Raw genomic sequence first — 21,256 nt, 5'->3', positions numbered from 1 at the left:
GAATTTTGCCTTTTAGAGGCTCAAGAAGTAAAATAGGGAGATCGGTTTATATGGGAGCTGTATCTGGCTAAAGACGAATTCAGACCGTATTTGAAACGTAAGTTGGAGGTCATGGAAGAAGCTGTTGTAAAAAATTTCAGCCACATCGGTTAATAATTACGCACTCTTGAGGCTCAAGAAGTCAAGACCCGAGATCGGTTTATATGGCAGCTATATAAGGTTGTGGACCGCTTTGAAACATATTTGACACAGTTATTGGAAGTCGTAATAAAACACCTCGAGCAAAATTTCAGCCAAATCGGATAAAAAATTTCAACCATACTCAGCACAGTTGTTGGAAGTCATAACAAAACACCTCATGCAAAATTTCAGCCAAATAGGATAAAAATTGTCCCCCTAGTGGCTCAAGAAGTCAAGACCCGAGATCGGTTTATATGGCAGCTATATCAGGTTATGAACCGATTTCAATCATACTCAGCACAGTTGTTGGAAGTCATAATAAGACGCCTTATGCAAAATTTCAGCCAAATCGGATAAAAATTGTCCCCTCTAGTGGCTCAAGAAGGCAAGACCCGAGATCGGTTTATATGGCAGCTATATCAGGTTATGGACCGATTTCAACCATACTCAGCACAGTTGTTGGAAGTCATAACAAAACACCTCATGCTAAATTTCAGCCAAATCGGATAAAAATTGTCCCCCCTAGTGGCTCAAGAAGTCAAGACCCGAGAACGGTTTATATGGCAGCTATATCAGGTTATGGACTGATTTCAACCATACTCAGCACAGTTGTTGGAAGTCATAATAAGACGCCTTATGCAAAATTTCAGCCAAGTCGGATGAGAATTGTGCCCTCTAGTGGCTCAAGAAATCAAGACCCGAGATCGGTTTATATGGTAGCTATATCAGGTTATGAACCGGTTTCAACCATAATCAGCACAGTTGTTGGAAGTCATAATAAAACTCTTCACGCAATATTTCAGCCAAATCGGATAAGAATTGCGTCCTCTAGTGACTCAAGAAATCACGACCCGATATCGGTTTATATGGCAGCTATACCAAAACATGGATCGATATAGCCCATTTACAATCCCAACCGACCTACACAAATAAGAAGTATTTGTGCAAAATTTCAAGCGGCTGGCTTTACTCCTTCGAAAGTTAGCGTGCTTTCGGACGGACGGACGGACATGGCTAGATCGACTTAAAATGTCTTGACGATCAAGAATATACACACTTTATGGGGTCTTAGACGCATATTTCGAGGTGTTACCGATTGGCGAAATTAGTATACCCCCATCCTATGGTGGAGGGTATAATAATGAAAAAAAAAACTAGCAAAGTGCCTGACCTTTGTTCTCAATAACCTGACGAAGTCTATTTTTGAGGTATTGAATCAACGCTGGGCTGTTGGCATACACCGAATCTTTCATATGGCCCCAAAGGAAGTAGTCGCAAGGTATTAAATCACAAGATATCGATAGCCAATTATGATAACACGACCCGTAAAAGAGCAATAAGAGCAATGGTTTCGTTGCTTGGGTGGCACGTAGCGCTGTCTTGTTGAAAGTAAAAGTTGTCCTGTTCAATACCATTTAACTCCGAACACAAAAAACATTAATTACCTTTACATAACGCAATCCATTCACCGTATCTGTGGATCCAACCACGTTTTCGAAAAAGTGAGGCCCAATGACACGGCCGCACCATAAACCGCAACAAACAGTCAGACGCTGAGGATGGAGAGGCTTCTCAATAATAACAAGGTTGTTGTTGCGATCCTCGTCATGCTCTTAGACGTGAGCAAACTCGTTCCGGTCCATAGAACCTTTCGCACCGAGAACGTTCAACAACGAGGTAATGCCATAGAGCTACCTAGACTTAGAATCCTGTATAGAGGAAACCTTACGACCAGTATACTGAATATGTGTTTCTATAGCCATGATGAGAATGTGTACGCATTTGCACATTATTTTCAAACACACAGGTTTATCTTTAATCTTTATCTTTATGTACTATGAGCCAAATTACGTGCAATGGTTGTTGTTGTAGCAGTGTGTTGTACACTGAGGCGGCAGCTATTGCCGATGAAGTACTCCATCGGGACAATCCGGTACGTACAACGGGCTGCTATGGGATTGACATGCAATGGTTGTGTGTGTGTGTGTTTGCCCAATGTCGTTCAGAGGGTTTATGACCATTTTAGTAGCAGAAAAAAGAACGTTGGGACATTATGCAGAGTTATACACCGCCAAATTTCAACGAAATATTCAATGAAACTTCAATTGTGCTAAAATTTTCTAAAAAATATGCAAAAATTTTGCAAAAAAGATATAAAATGATAAAATTAGGTATATAGTATTGACAAAATTTATTATAAAATTGGAAGAATTTATCTTTTTGTTATTTATCTACTAACATAAAGTTATTGCATGGATAATTTCTTATACCTAATTCTTACCTTATATATGTTTCTATGTGTTTGTTGTTGTTTTAAATTAATGTAAATATTTAAATGAAACATTCCAAAATGTACCATATATACTATACCTAATTCTTACCTAGTGCTAAAAATTTTACTACAGTATTTCTGACATACATCATCATCCACTGATGTACATTTATACAAAACGCTCTAAAAATGTACTGGTATCCCTATCAAGTGGAGGAAGTGACCTTATATAGAAAACATTTGGATTTATTTAATGCAGCCAAATATGTAAATTCACTTGTGTAAATGGGGCACGCATCGTAGACAACTTTTGACATTGGATGGGATTGTATGCTCTGCTCTGAATTTTTATCATATAATGCCAGCAATTTTGGATCTTGCATATATGCGACTACTAAAGTATTGGAATTTATTTGAATCTGTGTAGACCTGGTGGCGATTGGATTGGATGTCAAGGCAAAAAAGACAACATCAGTCTGATATATAGGTACATTATTCTTGTCCCTTGTTAAGTATCCCAGAATATGACGAACTCGCGGTTGGTCTGCCGAAATGTCTGCTTGGACTAGAAGACTGCGATTTTGGCTGTTGTAATTTATGGACACGAAATTTGCCTCGGATAGCAAACATGTCAACTCAACAGCACAGTCATTTTCCTCTCGAGGTTCAAGAAACCACAACGAAGAAATTTTGCAGACAATTAAACCTCCATGCGGAAATAATTCACATTTTGGCACAGTTTCGATTTGTATTATTGCACCAATTCTATCCGGCTCAGGATTGTATTCATTTACAATAGTTCCTGGATTTCTCGTGTCGTACAAATAAACAGATCCATGTGTAGATCCTAGATAAAGCTTACTTTCACTTTCATTGCAAGAAATAGCACATGATCTTATAGATTCTTTTCCAGGCTTAAAAACAGTTACTGCCTGAAAGTTGCGCATATCGAAAAGTTTTGAGGTACGCTCCTTACTGGCTACAGCTATTAAGTTCTGCTCGTTGCCAGGCGAGAGACTTATATCACATACCATTTTTTGGGATGTATACAAATAATTTGAGTTCTCAAAGCCAGGTGCATTCATTATTCTTAGTCCATAGCCCGGAAAAAATCCCTTTTGTGATATTATTAGTTTTGAACGACGATCATCGTATTTCATCACCCTACAGCAGGCTTTACTAGATATTGGAATTTTTTTATCTAAAATTAATTTATAAGTTAAAGGGTTTGTCGAAATCATTTCTTCATTAGCCTTCATGTTGAATGTACTGGGAATGCCTTTGTGCTGCAGCATTTCTTTGAGAGATTCATTGGCCGCTGCCAGCGACTGCATTTTTTGAGTCACCTGAAGGTAAGAAGTCTTTAACGAGTCCAATTCAAATTGTAAAATTTGAGTTCTTGTGCGCTCTTGATTCAGTTGATCCCTCACACGCACTTCCTCAGTTCGATCTATGGCAACTAAACGTTTTGCATACAAATAACGTATGTGTCGTACACGAGCTTTTGCCTTGCAATCGGGGCAAACATTAGAGCCGGGCGTCTCTTTAAGTCTTTTTCGAAGGCAGGATTCGCCAAAGAAATGGCCACATTTCAAAGAGCACAGGCGATGATCTCCCAACATTTCACAATTTAGTAGACATAAAGAGCATGATAAGCTACTTTCATCATCTTCACCGTTCTTACGCGCCTGTAAGGTTAGACGAGCTTTCTCTTTTCGGGGATTAAGTGCAGTTGTAATATTTATGTGTTGTTGGCCAGAAACGTTTGCAACTAAGAAGAAACTTTTCGTTGATGTACTTAAAAAGGTAGTTCAATGCGACTTACCGGAACTATCACGCGAACTGGACTGCATTGGTGTGTCATCATCGTCTTCTCTTTCGGAGTCATGTGATATGCTTGAACTGCTGCTGCTGCTGCTTTCCGTCCCAGAACCACTTGAAATATCTGTGGGGTAGTCAAATCTATAGTCAACCTTAAAAATAACTTAAAAACGCCTTACCTGTATCTGATGAGGAATTACTACTAGTGGCACTGGTCAAAGAGTCAGATGTCGAATACACACTGCTAGTCCAGCGTGAATTTAAATCATCATAAAGCTCATTACCAGATCCATTACCAGCGCTGGAAGCATATCCATCATAATCATAGTTTTCAAAGAATAAAGACATTCTCTATACAAATCAAATCTCCAAGAAACAACTAAGGCAATTCTAAAACAAAATAAAAATACCAAACAAACAATCGAATGGTTATCGATACAACTGTGTTTATCGATTTTCTGAAATGACAGGCCATAATAGCCCTGTTTTTAGTGCTGCATTTTATTTTTAATGACTCACTGTGAAAGGGTATCTCATTATATAGATTTGATTTTCAGTAAAAAGGTCTAATATTGGGTTGCCCAAAAAGTAATTGCGGATTTTTTAAAAGAAAGTAAATGCATTTTTAATAAAACTTAGAATGAACTTTAATCAATTATATAATTGCCATTTTGTTAGGCAAATTTTGCCATCTTCCTGGCAAATTTAGTATTCCACGCTCATAGAACTTCTGGCAAAAAACTGAACCAAGTGCGATTTTATAGCCTCATCATTGCCGAAAGTTTTACCATTTAAGGGGTTCTGCAAAGATCGAAATAAATGGTAGTCTGATGGTGCAAGTTTAGGGCTATATGGTGGATGCATCAAAAGTTCCCAGCCAAGCTCACTCAGTTTTTGGCAAGTGACCAAAGATGTGTGCGGTCTAGCGTTGTCCTGGTGGAATATGACACCTTTACGATTGACCAATTCTGGTCGCTTCTCCTTGATGGCTGTATTCAATTTGTCCAATTGTTGACAGTAAACATCCGAATTAATCGTTTGGTTCCTTGGAAGCAGCTCAAAATATACCACACCCTCCCAATCCCACCAAACAGACAGCATAATCTTCTTTTGGTGGATATCAGCCTTTGAAGTGGTTTGAGCTGGTTCACCATGCTTGGACCATGATCGTTTTCGACTAACGTTGTTGTAAACAATCCATTTTTCATCTCCAGATATGATTCGTTTTAAAAACGGATCGAATTCATTGCGTTTAAGGTGCATATCACGTTGATTCGGTTTGTTAAATGAATTTCTTTCAATACATGTGGTACCCAAATATCAAGCTTTTTCACCAGTCCAAGACTTTTTATGTGATAATGAACGGTTGATTTTGGTATATTTAACTTCTCACCTATCTCACGCTCAGTTACATGACGATCCAATTCGATTAATGCTTTGATTTGGTCATCATCAACTTCATTTGGCCGACCTGAAAAATCCGCAATTACTTTTTGGGCAACCCAATAATAAAGTTTATTAAACTGGAAATCTTTCAAGTAGCGATGAATAGAGCGCAGCTAAAACACGATCTTTATATCCTATAACTCCCACATTGCCAATCTCTGGGGTGAACAACCTTTTCATGGCCGGTACGTGATAACTGTGAGCACCACACAAGCCAATCCCATGACAGCCGGTTGTACGCACCGGATTGACCCGATGGAGTTCTTCATCGGCAAGGGCTGTCGTCTCAGTGTTTAACACACTGCTACAACAACAACAACAACAACCACACAAGCTGGAACGTTGAGGTCCGATATGTGTGGTGTTTATCGCTGTTACGAGAAGCTTAGCTGCGAGCTACCGGGTGCGTCCAAAGGTTGCGGATAGTGGAATGCTCCAATGCGGCGATCAGCGGTATCGAGCGGAGAGTCTCGGGTGGCACCGGCTCTTGCACAAATACTGAGTGCCTACGATGCTCGATATGACAAGGCGAGTTATTGGCGCCTTTAAATAACCAATGGCCACCCTGTTCCCGCGGCGACCGGAACGAACTTGCTCACTTATAGGAACTTGACGAGGATCGCCAGTTCCACAAGAAAATGTGGTTACAACAACAACAACCTTTTCATGGGTACTGCATAGAAATCTAGTACAGTTGTACTGTACAATACCCTATAAATTGTCACAGTGATATGAGCATTACACAGGTTAGAATTTTGAATTCCAATTTGTGTGGTGTTCGCTGTTATCATGGAGAGGTCAGCTGAGAAATAACGGATACTGGATTGATCCCATAGGTAAACGGTGTAACTGCAACTGCAGTCGTGGACAATCAGCGATATCGATTAGAGAGTTTCAGTGAGACGCCGGACGGCACCGACTCTTGCTTAAATACCGAGTGCCTGTGATATTCTATATACAAGACGAGTTTTTGGAGTCTTTATGTTGCGAATAGTGGATTGATCCCATAGGTAAACGGTGTAACTGCAACTGCAGTCGTAGACAATCAGCGATATCGATTAGTGAGTTTCAGTGAGAGGCCAGACGGCACCGGCTCTTGCTTAAATACTGAGGGCCTGTGATTCTCTTTTGGAGCCTTTATGTTGCGCATAGTGGATTGATCCCATAGGTAAACGGTGTAACTGCAACTGCAGTCGTAGACAATAAGCAATATCGATTAGAGAGTTTCAGTGAGAGGCCAGACGGCACCGACTCTTGCTTAAATACTCTATATACAAGACGAGTTTTTGGAGCCTTTAAATAAGGAATGGCCATCACATTCCCGCGGCGATTGGTTCTATGGGCCGGAAGGGCCTTGCTCACCTATGCTTAACGAGGATCCGTACCCCTTCTTACAGGCATGTTGTTACTCTTGTTGTAGCAATGTGTTCTATTCTTACTTTCGTCTGATGTAGTTGTTGTTATTTTTGTTGTTGTTGTAGTAGTGTTATACACCGAGGCGGCAGCCCTTGCCGATGAAGAACTTCAATCCAGTACGTACAACCGGCTGCCATGGGATTGATTATTTTTGTTGTTGTGGCTTGCGGATTACCAGGCGACACTTTTAATTCGAGCAAACTACCAACTCGGCTAGTGGCGCAAACAAAATGACAAGTAAGCAAAATGACATTTTAAACATATTTTTATTGAACGGACACTGGATGACACAATCTTACAACTGTACAACATATTAAATGTAGGTATTCATTATATAAAAATAAGGTATAAAGTTCGAAAATGGCGAATTGTTTAGTTAGTTGTCCTTTCATCAGTTAATGGGTAAATAGACTTATCAATTAAGAAAAAAATGTAGGAAACTCTTATCTAAGTTGAAGTCGTTAGTTTGTATAGTCTGCATTTGGATTCAGTCAAGGCAGCCAAATACGTAAGATTTTTTACATACACTGGACAAGTATCATAGACAACTTCTTGTACGGGCAAGGACTGTATACACTGCTCGGAACTAGCATTATAAACAGAAAGTAATTTCTTATCTTGAATATAGGCAGCCACCAGGGTATTTGACTCAACCGCGATTTGTGTGGAGCGAACCATGACGGGACTATTTGTGTATGCGAAAAAGGTGACATTCAACTCGAACACAGGAATGTTATCGACTTTGGTCAAGCGACCAAGGATTTGGCGAGCCTGAACAAAGCGCTGACAACTTCTCGTCTGGACAAGTAGAGTTTGGTTATTACTGTCATAGCTCATAGAAATAAGGCGACCTTCAACGTTTAGCCTTGTGGCATTTACTCCGCCACCTTGAATATTTTCGTAAAACCACAAGGACGTCAGTTTACATATTATAAATCCACCACAAGGAAATGTGGAACTTTCTGGCACTGATTCAATTTGTATTACTGGACCACCCTCTGTTTGATGCTCGTCCAGAAATGTCTCTGGATAACGTATATCGTAGACATATGTGCTGCCATGTTGAGATCCTAAATAAAGGTAGTATTCACTTTCTTTGCGAGCAATGGCACATGACCATATGGGTCTTTCATCGGGTTTAAATAATGACACCGCTTGAAGTGTGCGTAGATCGAAGAGTTTTGCTTTTTGTTCCATACTTGCAACAACCAACATCTGTTGGTCATCAGAGAGGCTTATGTCTCGCACCATTTTGATCGATGTGTGTAAGAAATTTGATGGTTTAAACGTTGGTGTGTCCACAAAACGCAAACCATAGCCAAGAAACAGGCCCAGTGAACTCTTTTGCGAAACAATGAGGGCTGAATGATGCTCTGCATATTTCATAACTCGGCAGCCTGGCTCCCTAGATAGCTCTATATTCTTTTCCATGAACATTTTATAGGTAACTAAGCTTGCCATACCCTTTCCAACTTCTAGACTAGTAGCGGCGCTACACGCACTGCCACCACCTTTACGCAGCAACAACTTAAGTGATTCATTATCAGCTTCTAGTAATTTTATTTTTTGATTTACTTGGGCGTAAGATAATTTTGTTGTGGCAAGTTCTAATTCCAAAGCATGATTTTTGGAACGTTCCTGATTCAGTTCATCCCGCATGCGATGTTCTTCGCTGCGATCGATGGCTCTTAAACGCTTGGCATACAAGTAACGTATGTCTTTGGGATGGGCCTTAGTTTTGCATTGGGGGCATACTTTAAGACCCGACTGACGTGCGCTCTCCTGAAGCCAACGTCGAATGCAGGACTCTCCAAACAAATGTCCACACTTTAATGAAGACAACCGATGCTCACCTGACATTTCCCAATTATCAAGGCATATGGGACAAGTGAGTCCATCATCCTCGTCGTCGTCATCCCCAGAGCCAGACTTTGATTTAACTTTAGGAGTTCCATTCTTATTGCTTTGTTCCAACGAAAGCCGTTTACGTTTCTTTGGTGGCGACGGTGAATCAAGGTTAATAACATTTAGAAATCTTTGCAATGGTTCGTTTTGACTAGGAACTACAAAGAGATATTAAGTTTATCGCCTATAAAAATTAGTTTTTAAAAAATGAGTTTTTACCTGGAGCCTCTGCCTCTGCCTCATTTGCTGCAATTTCCCTCGAAGAAACCGCTGCACTTGTTGTAGCTTCAGAAGAGTTTGTATCTAAGAAAAATAAAGCTTACACAAGTTTTCTTACTACAATAACACAAACAAGCTAATTTACCAGATTCCGCTTCTACTGTAGAAACGTTTGATGTGGCGTTTGAGGCACCATCGGAAGGATTTGTTTCTGAACTCCCATTACTATCTTCCGCCGAAAAATTCATCCCATTTGGGCGTTCTTCTGAAGGTGCACTGCTATCACCGGACATTTGACTTGAAACTCCATCGGATGGCCCAGCTTCGGAACTTCTACCATCATCTTGGTCACCGTCGCCGTTATCATCGTCGTCGTCTAGAAATAAATCCTCTTCTACTGACCTGCTATTTCCACTGAAAGTGATGCTGCTGCCGCTGCTTGCACTTGAGACGGGAGCAAACACATAGTTGTGGTCCGTGTTTGAGAGAGCTTGGGTGGACAATCTCATTATGTTCCTGCGACTTCGCACAATATTAATATTTGGTGGAGAACTACCACCACTTGCAACATAATCATGGTCGTTTTCCATGCTCCCAGTGCATTAGTCTTTAAATTGCATCACGAAGGGGCATGTATTAATTTTTTACAATGTTAATAAGTTTGAAATTATTATTATTAATCTGTATTTATGTTCTGTTTTTTATCCGCTTAGAGATGACAATGAGAATTTTCGATAATTAGCTTCGATTTGCAATTTATCGGAAATTTCCTATAGCCACAGGACGCACTTATAAGGTGAGATCATTGCGAAACAATTAAAGGTGGTCTCATTTGTACAACAACCACAAATCATATGGTGCAATCCGCCATTTCAAGCTGATCGATGGTTTGCCAACACACACAAAGAAATTTGTGTGCGTGAGTGGGGACATGAGCAGAGAATATGCGAAAAAGAAGATGAGAACAAAAAGAATGCAAACAAAAATCTGACATCTTAAAACCATTAAACCTAGCCGGCTGTTCGCGTGAGACCACATTGTTAAATCCGCCTTGAGGTGAGATCATGCAAACAACTGAGTACAATTTTTTGTTTTAATTTTGCGGTATATCGAAATGTCAAAGGCTGGATAACATAGCTGTGATATTTTCTAAAATCTTAAAACATGTTCTATTTGATCCGATGTTCAACAAATAATCAACCAAACAGTGTTATAATGTTGGAAATGCAAATATAAAACACATTTGAAGAAGATAAGTTGTAACTAAAGTTTATTTCAAAAACCTCTTTGACATTTGCATTCACGGCATTTGCCAATCAAAGTAAATATAAAACAATTTTGAAGAAAATAAGTTGTAAAACTAAAGTTTATTTCTAAAACCTCTTTGACATTTGCATTTACGGCATTTGCCAATCAAGGTAGTTTCGTACACATGACATAATTACAAGGTAATGTACCGTAAGCAGCTGAGTAAAATTTTTTCTCGCGAAGTGCACTATCTGTCAACGAGTTTTTGTTATGTGTGTGCATTATAGCTAAGAACCACGCAAACAACGAAAAATGGCGCGAACTAGTAATATTCACAAAAGAAGAGTTGCACTAATCACTGATTTTGACAGATAGTGCCCTCATTTTTTTGTTGTTGGGCAACTGCCTCTACTTGTAAATAAATACATCTTGGTGCTAAAGACGCTACACTATGCTATAAGAGCTGGGAAAATATCGATGGCACTATCGATTTTTTTGCAAAACTAAACAAAAAAAAGCATTCCGACACTGAATGTATCCTTTAAGATACATTGCGCCTATAGAGGGCGCAATTTTCATCCGATTAGGCTAAATATCGAATGCTGCGATTATCGATAGTTTGCCAGCTCTAATGCTATAGCCATATGCATGGCGAAACAATTTAAGGTGGTCTCATTTGTACAATAGCCACTTATCATATGGTGCAATCCTTCATCTTGTCATCAAGCTGATCGACGTTTTGTCAAGCCACAAAAAGACCAACCAGAAATCATATGGTATAATCCGCCAACTCGTCATCAAGATGTTATTTCAAAAATGGCATTGTTCTCAACACAGCCAAAGAAACTTGCGCTCGTTGTGGCCGCATTTTCATGTGAAGGTGGCGACCCTCGTCAAGCTCCTGTAGGTCAGTAAGCTTGGACCAATCGAGTGGACCAATCACCGCGGGATTGTCGCGTGTCGCCCGACCTCTCACTAAGACTCTGCGCTCGATACCGCTGATTTTTCTGCGACTGCCGTTGCAGCTACTTTGTATGGAGCAATCCACTATCCGCAACATGTGGACGCGCCCGGTAGCTCGCAGCTAAGCTTCTCGTGACAACAATGAACACCACACAGATCGAACCTCAATGTCCCGGCATGTGTTGTGCTCACATCTTTTCCATCCCGGGCCCACATGGGGATATGCGCTCGTGTGTGTACGTGTTCAGGTAAAAGGTGACAACAAAGAGAATGCAAACAAAATCTCACATCTTAATACCGTCAAACCTGGCCGGCTGTTAACAGATGTTCGTATGAGACCACCTTTTTAAATCCGCCTTGGCACAACCACAAAAAATTACCCCCAACAAAAGTACCTTGAGTGGAAAAGCCGTAAATTAAAATGTCAAATTAGTATTAGAAATAAAATTTGTTTAACAACTTTTCTTTCTGTGTTGTACACAGTGTTTTATATTTGTATTTTTACCATTATAACACTGTTTTTTGCTCAGCTGTTCGCATGACCTTGCCCTTATAAGTGCATACTGATTGCCATGTGCCATTTTTATCTAAGGCCACTTTTTGGCGTATATTAGATATGGCTTTCTTACACAGTTTATGATCATAGAACTCTTTCAAAAATAGAGAAAAAATTGCTAATGTGACCTATAAGCCACCTTCAGATCAGGGGGTGCATTCCACAATCCAGCATTATGGTAAGTTTTCATGACATGGCAACTCTATTGTATTTTATTTATTGGCGACCGCAGAGTAAAACCATAAAATTGCATCAACCCATCAACCAAGTTGTTGTAATTTGATTAGAAGTTGAGGTAGAACTCGCATTCGGCGGACAACGAAAATTCCGACAGAAGCTGTAATTTGAGAATTCCACACCACTAAATAGGCATTAAGTGGATAGCAGATCTCGGTACATTCATTACACTAAAAGTGCAAATCACCACCACCCTATTCCATAACCGCAACATAAATCGACGCCATTTCGGCTAAATATATAAACAGGTTTATATGTTGCAAATTCTATATCTAATTAACAATTTAAATATTTCATTTTGTAACTTTTTCCAGGCTAAAGTAATTTTCAGGAAAATATCCAAATATGTCGGAGACTCCAAGTACTCCCGAAAAATTGATCCCCGGACACCCCGGCAAACCTCCATTGAGCAGAAATAGCAGTAGCGGTAGTCCAAACTCTACTCTGCAGTTGCCAAGTCCCATTATTACAAAGCGTACTAGAACCGCATCCACGTATGTAATTTAATATACTTATATCTAATATATATGTTTTTGTTTTCCTACACTTGATAAAAATAATGTGTATAACCACTGACTTAGATCTGCACGTGCATTGGAAAATCCTATTGTCACCGGCGTTGTGAAGTCATTTAGCCGCACTAAGGGTCATGGTTTCATTAAACCAAATGATGGCAGCGAAGAACTCTTCTGTCATATATCCGAGTAAGTTGATAACTTCTGTTTATTTCAGAATATCGATATACAATTGCATAAAATGCTAAAGAACGTAACTAACATTTTTAAAACAGTTCACGATTTTCATTTGTCCGAAGTGATTGTTGTTGCAGCCCCATGCTTGCATGTGGGGGTAGCAAACCTTGACAAGCTACCTTTTTTGGAGCAAAGTCATAGTAGCCAATTAACAAGCTCTGCAGTAAAAAAAATAATATTTTAGATTTTTTTTTGTTTATGCTCTATTATAATCATTATGTCTAACAATTGAACGGGATTCTAATTAAGCACTATATATTAAGTGGATTAACCAATGGTAGCATATTTATTTATTATACCAAGAGTCGACCGAATCCATCTTGTAAGCAGGCTTATGAATACTTCTTGTGACCAATAATGTATGAAAAAATTACTATAATTCTCTTTCGGGAATATTTCTTTTGTAATCCATCGGTAAATGTATTTGAAAAAATGTTATTAACTGCCCCGTTAGCTCATAGACTTTTATATCTCCCAAAACTTTGTCTTTGTGAGGGTCTAAAGTATTGATATTCGACATCGCTGACTTTCTGCATAAGGTATGTCCAGCACCAACGTCACTAATAAGTTAATTATCCAATTTGTTATAGTATAGCCTTTTGGTATCATAACGCGATACATAGGACTACGAGCTCACAAAATCGGTGCGGAAAGGCATAGCATTTGTAGGGCATGCGGGGAAGATGAGGAGACATTGGAGCATTTCCAATGTCATTGACCGGCTTTTGAGACTAACAGACAGAGACTTAGGTGGGGATACAATACCAGGCATAAACAAACTAAGCACGTAATTCCTAAGTTTGATTTTCTTTTGGAGATTACTTTTTATTATTTAGAGCGCACAACAAGCCGATCACTGACTTATGCGTTTGTCCGTAGTGGCATGGGACCGATTAATATCCGCACACTCCTACCGACCTACCCTTACCTATTTTTGTATAACTACATTATATCCAAATATGGATCATACTTGTTTCAGGTGCCGAAAAGCCTTATAAAATTACTCCGTTTTTTACGAAATTAAGGCCCTTACTTGGAAGTTCGGTATATAAAGTAGCAGCCATGTATCCAATCCTTCCTGGACCGTTATTGCCAAGAATGTCAGTGGATCTAATGAAACTCACTTGTTGTTGTTGTTGTAGCAGTGTGTTATACACTGAGGCGGCAGCCCTTGCCGAAGAACTCCATCGGGTCAATCCGGTACGTACAACCGGCTGCCATGGGATTAAATAATATAATAAAACTCACTGTTCTACATCTGCTAATAAATGCGCAGTTCAAAATTTGAACGAAATCGGATTAAATATGTGCCTTTAAGGGCTTAACACTCAATGCCGAAGATCGGACGGTATGACTGCTATATCTAAATATAGTCGGACCGGGACATATTTAGCAAGATTGTCAAAGGGCATAGTATAACTCATCGTAAAAAATGCGACTTTTATAGGCCCAATAACCTAAATTGGCAGATAGTTTGTATCTGTCCAAATTTCAGATCAATACTACGTTTTTTAAGGCTGTAGAGCGATTACAAGATTTACAGATACCCAGACATGCAATCAAATCTATACATAATTTCCCGGGGCATAAAGGAATGACAAAATCAATATACAGCCATCCTATGGTGGTGGATATAAATGAATTTGAAACCATTTTCTTTAAGCTATATATTGAATAAATAAATCTATGGAAATCGTTCAAAAATGGCCGATCTCCTGATTAAATCGAAATAAGCTTTGCACTTCTTTTATGATCTCTAATTTTGCTCTTTGAATGCCTGCTTATGAAAAAACTTTGTAAATGCAATCTATTGTGGGGGTGTGACCGAACTAAAAGCGCATTTGCATTTAATCATACACACCCGCAGCGTTCCAAGTCTGGAAACGAAGTCTTCAAGCTTGTTCCACTATCGAATGAGATATAGAATAGAGGACTGCAAAAGCCGGCCGTCGTATACGTTCACATCTTTCTTTGTGTTTAGTTGTAACCCTTTTGTATTCAATGTTGTTAACGCACAATTACTATGTTCTTCTTTATTTTAGTATTGAAGGTGAATATGTGCCAATGGAGGGCGATGAGGTAAAGTACCGTTTGTGTGCTATTCCTCCAAAAAATGAAAAATTCCAAGCTGTACATGTGAAAATTATCAACTTAACCCCTGAAGTTCATCACAGATGGGAAGAATAAAAGTTTAAGACCGTCGTAAGATTGTAGCCACAGCCTGCCGTTAACAGATTCAAACAACAATTGAATTCTACGATATAATAGTGGAAACAACCGATAAAAAAAACGTATTGCCTCGTTCTATTCGCCAGTTTTTTTTAATTAATAAATTTAAGCGCACACCATTGTTTTCTAAAAATAAGTGGAATGATTTTGAAGAAATAAAAAAAATGTTTTCATGAAATAAAGAATCCAGTTTTATGTAATACATACATTTATTGCCTTCCGTTTGACCGTTTTATTGATATTGCCCGCCGAGCTAAGAATCTTTTCACACTCGAATATTGTTATTCGCTTAAAACTTATTAACTTCTATTCTACAGATCAAACCAAGTGTTGTTGCTTGAATCTATTGGTATTGGACTCATATGAGACTTGTTTAAAAATCCAACAGTTTAAATGTTCGCATAATCTTGTTATGGCTGGGAAGCCAATTAAAATTAATTAGGCGAAGAATCTTACAGTTTTGTAACTGTGAAGTATTTTGGTTAGGTTAGGTATTGTTGGTCCCTTAAGTTGGTTCATGTCTGGTATTGTGTCTCCACCTAAGTGAAGTATTTAATTTTTTATTGTTTATTTGGGAGTATTTATCGTAGTAGTACGTTTTTTTTTTGGCCAAGGAGGCTTATGTATTACTATTAAGAAATAAATAAATTTATTGATCCAATCAATTTCTTAATTGAAACAGCTTCAATCAGGAAAATGGGAATATCAATCACAGTTTTGTTGTTGTTGTTGTTGTTTGAAAAATTTTTCAATTAAAAAAATTACTTATTCAATTAAAAACATGATTGAAGATTTTTCAGATTAATTTTTTTATTGATCCAATAAAAAAAAATTATAGAAATTTTTAATTAATTTTTTAGTTGGTCCAATTAAAATATTATTGAAATTTTCGAAATTTCAAATTCATTTTTTTTAATTGGGTCAATAAAAATATTTAAATTATATATTCAAAATTTTAAGAAAAGTGTGCTGCATGAGGCGCACCCCCGATTTCGATGCAACTTGGTACACACATATTTGTTAAGCTCCTGGAACACTAATTTGAGGTTCATGTTTGGATCCGTGACCACTCCTAAGGCACAAAACACCCCCGCGGATTTTCCAAAAATTAATAGCAAATTTATGAATTACATGTACTGAGGAAATAACACCAACAGAAAACAAATTATCTGGCCCGGCACGGGATAGCTATGAGCACCACACAAGCTGAAAGATTGAGGTCCGATCAGTGTGGTGTTCTTTGCTGTCATGAAAAGCTTAGCTGCGAGCTACCAGGCGCGTCCACAGGTTACGGATAGTGGAATGCTCCATCCAGAGTAGCTGTAACTGCAGTCGTGGACAATCAGCGGTATCGAGCGGAAAGTTTCAGTGAGAGATCGGGATATACTGAGTGCCTACGATGCAGGCAGGAGCTTGACGAGGATCATGTTGTAATTAAATTGTTTAATTGAAAAAGAAAAAATTAAAAAAAATGTACCGATTCAATAAAAAAATTCTCTCTGTACGCTAAAATCGTAATTCATAGATGTGCTGAATGGCTTCGGTTACAAATAAATCTAAATCTAAAATGATCAACCAATTAATTTTTCAATTGAAAATGGCAACAATTTTAATCACGTTCGTAATTGAAAAAAAATTTAGATACAATTAAAATAATGATTAAATCAATACATTTTTTGATTGAAAATGGCAAAAAGTCAATCACGATCGTAAATTAAAAAAAGTTCAAATTCAATTGAAAAATGTTTGAATCAATTAAATTTTTAATTAAAAATTGCATACATTTAAATCACCACCCCAATTTGGCAGCCGGTTGTATGTACCGGATTGACCTGATGAATTCCTTCATCGGCAAGGGCTGCCGCCTCAGTGTACCACACACTGCTACTACAACAACAACGACCGTAATTTGAAAAAAAAACTTCATATGGAACATTCCACTATTCGCAACCTGTTGAAGCGCCCGTGACAGCGATGAACACAACACAGTTCGAACCTCAAAGTTCCAGGCCGTGTGGTACTCACAGCTACCCCTTGCCGGGCATTTGTAGCTTTGCGTGGCATTGATGTAACATTAAACCACAGCTGACTATTACCGGTATCTTGAAATCCCATGACAGCCGGTTGTACGTACCCGGATTGACCCGATGGAATCATTCATCGACAAGGGCTGCCGCCTTAGTGTACAACTCACTGCTCCAACAACAACAACCGCAATCCCATGGCAGCCGGTTACACGTACCGGATTGATCCGATGGAATCTTTCATCGGCAAGGGCTGCCGTCTCGGTGTACAACACGCTGCTACAACAACGACAACAACCGGTATCTTAAATACAGAGCTTCAAATGCTCTAGCCGTAAATTCCGCTATTAATTGTTTTATGGGATGAAATAAAGCCGATATACTATTTGAATCAATTCAGGTACTCTTGACAGCATGGGACAAACAAAACGAATTCGAAGGTCTTATTATAAACTAGTTAAGTAGTCCGCCAGGTGTTGAATTTTTCGTGTACCACCAAACCCGAGTTTCTAACCGAACTTTGTTAAAAAAATCAAAAATCTAACCGGTTCATCTACTTCTCTTCTTTATTATTTCGCAAATTCTTAAATATAAATTACAACAAAAGAATAATTTAATATATATATATATAAAACAATACATACATATAAACAATAGCAAATAAAGCTATTGGGTGGGGGAATAACAAGCAAAAGTAGGGAAAAAATGCTACATTGCTGGGTTTTTGTGGCTTGGGCACTGGAATACAATAATTCAGCTTTTTAAACATAAAAATGTCTTTAAAGAAAAACACGATTTTGTTAAAATATACAAAACATATACAGGCAACTTATAGAATATAAGAAATCTTTCGCTTTAATTTCATTCTAATTTTGTATAACAATTTAGCCTCTTTGTCAAACTATTAGTTGCTAACTTTTTTTGTGCATGTTTGAGGATTTGTTAGTTTTAACCACTAGCCAGGAATTGTTTGGTAGACTCTGTAGGTAGTTTATCCATTTGCGCAAACAAAGTAGCCAAATGACACCGTAGACGAGACACACAATAGACTCGATATAATAACCGTCGAATACAATTTCACATTCACCACCAGCTGCGGTGCATTCCTGAAAATAATTTAAAAAATACATGAATCACAGGTCACTAGATGGAATTTGGCCATTTTTCATTCTATAATTACCTGTGTCTGCTGTTTGTTTAAGCACTTGTTATCTGCAATTTCTTCCCCGTTCACAATAACGCATTCCTTCCATGTAAGCACATCTACCAGCCATAAGATAGCGGTGTTGGCCCAATTCCCACCCAAATTCGATAGAGTATTGAGAAATGTCATGTAAGTACCACCAACAGCCGGATCGGAGATTTTAGCAAAGAATGCCATTATAGCCACAAACATACAATACAGGAATATCTGATATATGCCGTAATTCACCACCAAAAGGACGTAATAGTATAAGGGCACTTCCCCGCCAGAGATCATGTATGGTGTCAAATAGGCAATAATCGTTGCAATTCCCGCAAAAACAATGCGATATGGAATAGCCTTAACGTATACCTCCATCGGTCTTGGACCATTGGTGTAACGACTTACCACCAAAGGTAGTATTATTTGCAGAGGTATAATGGGTACAGCCAACAAAGCCAGCTTCTCTTTAGGCACTCCAGCATCAATGAGCTTGAGAGAAGTTACAGCGTCACAGGCCGCAAAAGTTACTTTTACTGTTAGCAGTATGCCAGCTAGTATTTGTACGGGACGCATACGCACCATGTCAAGGAGAATCTTATAGCTTTCATAAACATTCATTTCGTGCTCTTCGGTATAGCGTGATCCATCATCTTTATATTTGGGCAGGTTTTCCTTCTTTAATATGGCTATGAGGGTAGTGACCACAAGGAAACACCATGCCCAGAACCATAAGAATTCGGGCAATGTAACCATTCCTACATCTTTAGGTGTTTCACGTAAATAATTATTGCAAAAGTCCTTTGATTCGAGAGCGATAAAGGCAACATAACCCAGAAAGTAACCAGCTGTTTGACCCACACTGTTGCAAGTGGAAGCATAGCCGACGTTACATCTCTTCAACATGGTCAAAGCCCAGCCGTCTACCGCGATATCCTGAGTGGCCGCCAGAAAATTCAGCATGAAGAATAAGGCCGTTAACAAAGGGACATTTGGGTCGGCACCATTGCCACCAAGCCATCGATCCACTTGCCACGATAGAAACAACATGAATATTCCCATTAAATACTGACACGGCACTAGCCATGATTTTCTTCGTCCAAATCGTTTAATATAGCACGCATCAACAATGGGAGCCCAAAGCAATTTTAGGCTGAATGGCCAGTAAGCAAATGAGAACTCAGCCTGCTGTTTGTAGCTGGCACCACGATTTTGCAGCAGCATGGGAACAGCTGCTATCAAACCCAATGGAATTCCTTGTAAAATATACAGAAGCAGTAAAATCAAAATATTTCCTCGATCGCCACGTATATCCGTTTTCTCATGCTGGCCACCGTCATCGTCTTGTGGCATCAAAAGTGACTCCTTGGAATTTTGCCTACGTCTTAAACTCATTGTGACTTGTCGAACTATACCACAAATAACCAAACCGAACTTTTCTTCTCAACTTTTAAAAATAAAAACAAAAAACGACACGTCACACACTTGAAGAGAAGAGGCATGTGTGGTATATGGGTATATGAATATTCTAAACGTCGCCAGCCCTTAATTTTCTGCACCAGGTGCACTGTATGTACCCTTTACGAATACACAGTCTGTTATGTTTCATTGACTTTAATTTATAGAATAAGTCATGGACTTAAGCTTTATTAAACAATTTGCAAATTTTCAGTCTGCCAATGTTTATTGCAAAGTTAACACCTGAATTGCTTCAAAGAATGAAAAAAGTAATAAGAATACAAACAACAAATAAAGGAACAACAACAACAACTGTTTACATATGTTGTATTTCGACTGCAGAGGGAAGGTAAATATCGATAAATAAGGTTAAGGTTTTGTAAAATGGCTGATGTAGTCTAGCACTGACTTCATTCGCGGCGAAATGCCTATTAAACTATAACAAAATCCAACGGACTCTATTCTTCGCCAAAACACAAACAAAAGTCACACAACAAAGACAACAGCACAGAAACAGAGTTTATTGGTGCCCATTTAGTTACATTTTCAATTAATTGAAACGACATTTATACTGATGCAGCGACATGTCGCTATTATTTTGGCTAGTACTGCCTTCGACTTTTCGCCCGAACAACAATGTTGTTGTAGTAGCAGTGTGTGGTACACTGAGGCGGCAGCCCTTGCCGATGAAGGAATTCATTGGTTCAATCCGGTACATACAACCGGCTGCCATGGGATTGCCCGAACACCGATCAAAACGCATTATAAAATTATGGTGACGAAGAAAATGCGAACACATTCCACAGAAGTGGTATTGAGTTCTTTGAGCAAAATACCAGCGAAATGTCGCTGAGCCAATGTAATTCAATGCTCACGAATTTGGTTCAAGCTACTTTGTTTCATCATAATTGTTTGTTATGTCGTCCAATAAAAACAAATATTTCTCCAACAATTAGGGATGGTATTCTTTTCTGCTTTCGGAATAGGCGCTGAAATTTGTAATTGTTCCGCAATCGGAATTTGACAGCAATCGATGTTTTTATATCCATACCAAAATACGTTTTTTAATCTGCACTTATTGTTTTCTATATTTGATATATTTTTCTCAAAAAAATAAAGAAAAACGAACCATTGAAACCAATAAAAAAATTATGCCGGCAACAGTTTCAAGGGTTGCCATTACAATAGTTTTTTTTTGCGATTTTCCTCACTATAAACAGAGTGCTACTCTTCCGCCTATTTTCAGCCAACGTTTCGCCGAAGTTTTTTTTTTTTATATGGAGTTTGACAGCATTCCGTTTGAAAAGGTGAACAGAATACTCAGCTTTAATAATCAATTTTCATGTG

General features: G+C 38.6%; 4 protein-coding genes across 4 annotated transcripts; 1 reads left to right on the top strand and 3 right to left on the bottom strand.

Moving 5' to 3' along the window:
• Window positions 1-2,436: 2,436 nt before the first annotated feature.
• LOC106089339 (E3 ubiquitin-protein ligase RFWD3) lies at window positions 2,437-4,674 on the bottom strand. The gene is made up of 3 exons (XM_013255158.2): window positions 4,453-4,674; window positions 4,278-4,397; window positions 2,437-4,223 (listed from the first exon to the last, which is right to left on the bottom strand). Exons 1-3 carry the CDS (start codon window positions 4,619-4,621, stop codon window positions 2,659-2,661), a joined length of 1,854 nt encoding a protein of 617 aa, XP_013110612.2. The 5' UTR covers window positions 4,622-4,674; the 3' UTR covers window positions 2,437-2,658.
• Window positions 4,675-7,382: 2,708 nt separating this feature from the next.
• On the bottom strand, window positions 7,383-9,995 carry LOC106089337 (E3 ubiquitin-protein ligase RFWD3). Its single transcript, XM_013255156.2, has 3 exons — window positions 9,405-9,995; window positions 9,260-9,343; window positions 7,383-9,198 (listed from the first exon to the last, which is right to left on the bottom strand). Exons 1-3 carry the CDS (start codon window positions 9,847-9,849, stop codon window positions 7,583-7,585), a joined length of 2,145 nt encoding a protein of 714 aa, XP_013110610.2. The 5' UTR covers window positions 9,850-9,995; the 3' UTR covers window positions 7,383-7,582.
• Window positions 9,996-12,236: 2,241 nt separating this feature from the next.
• LOC106089338 (cold shock domain-containing protein CG9705) lies at window positions 12,237-15,433 on the top strand. Its single transcript, XM_013255157.2, has 4 exons — window positions 12,237-12,511; window positions 12,578-12,757; window positions 12,845-12,967; window positions 15,058-15,433. The coding sequence occupies exons 2-4, from the start codon at window positions 12,609-12,611 to the stop codon at window positions 15,200-15,202; spliced, it is 417 nt and encodes a 138-aa protein (XP_013110611.1). The 5' UTR covers window positions 12,237-12,511; window positions 12,578-12,608; the 3' UTR covers window positions 15,203-15,433.
• Window positions 15,434-17,816: 2,383 nt separating this feature from the next.
• Window positions 17,817-20,199, bottom strand: LOC106089343 (acetyl-coenzyme A transporter 1). The gene is made up of 2 exons (XM_013255164.2): window positions 18,449-20,199; window positions 17,817-18,374 (listed from the first exon to the last, which is right to left on the bottom strand). Exons 1-2 carry the CDS (start codon window positions 19,844-19,846, stop codon window positions 18,180-18,182), a joined length of 1,593 nt encoding a protein of 530 aa, XP_013110618.1. The 5' UTR covers window positions 19,847-20,199; the 3' UTR covers window positions 17,817-18,179.
• Between the last annotated feature and the right edge of the window lie 1,057 nt (window positions 20,200-21,256).

Source organism: Stomoxys calcitrans, chromosome 1 (assembly GCF_963082655.1).
Source record: "Stomoxys calcitrans chromosome 1, idStoCalc2.1, whole genome shotgun sequence".
NCBI lineage: Eukaryota > Metazoa > Arthropoda > Insecta > Diptera > Muscidae > Stomoxys > Stomoxys calcitrans.
Note: the sequence above shows the minus strand (reverse complement) of the source record. Positions and strands in the feature narration are given on the sequence as shown.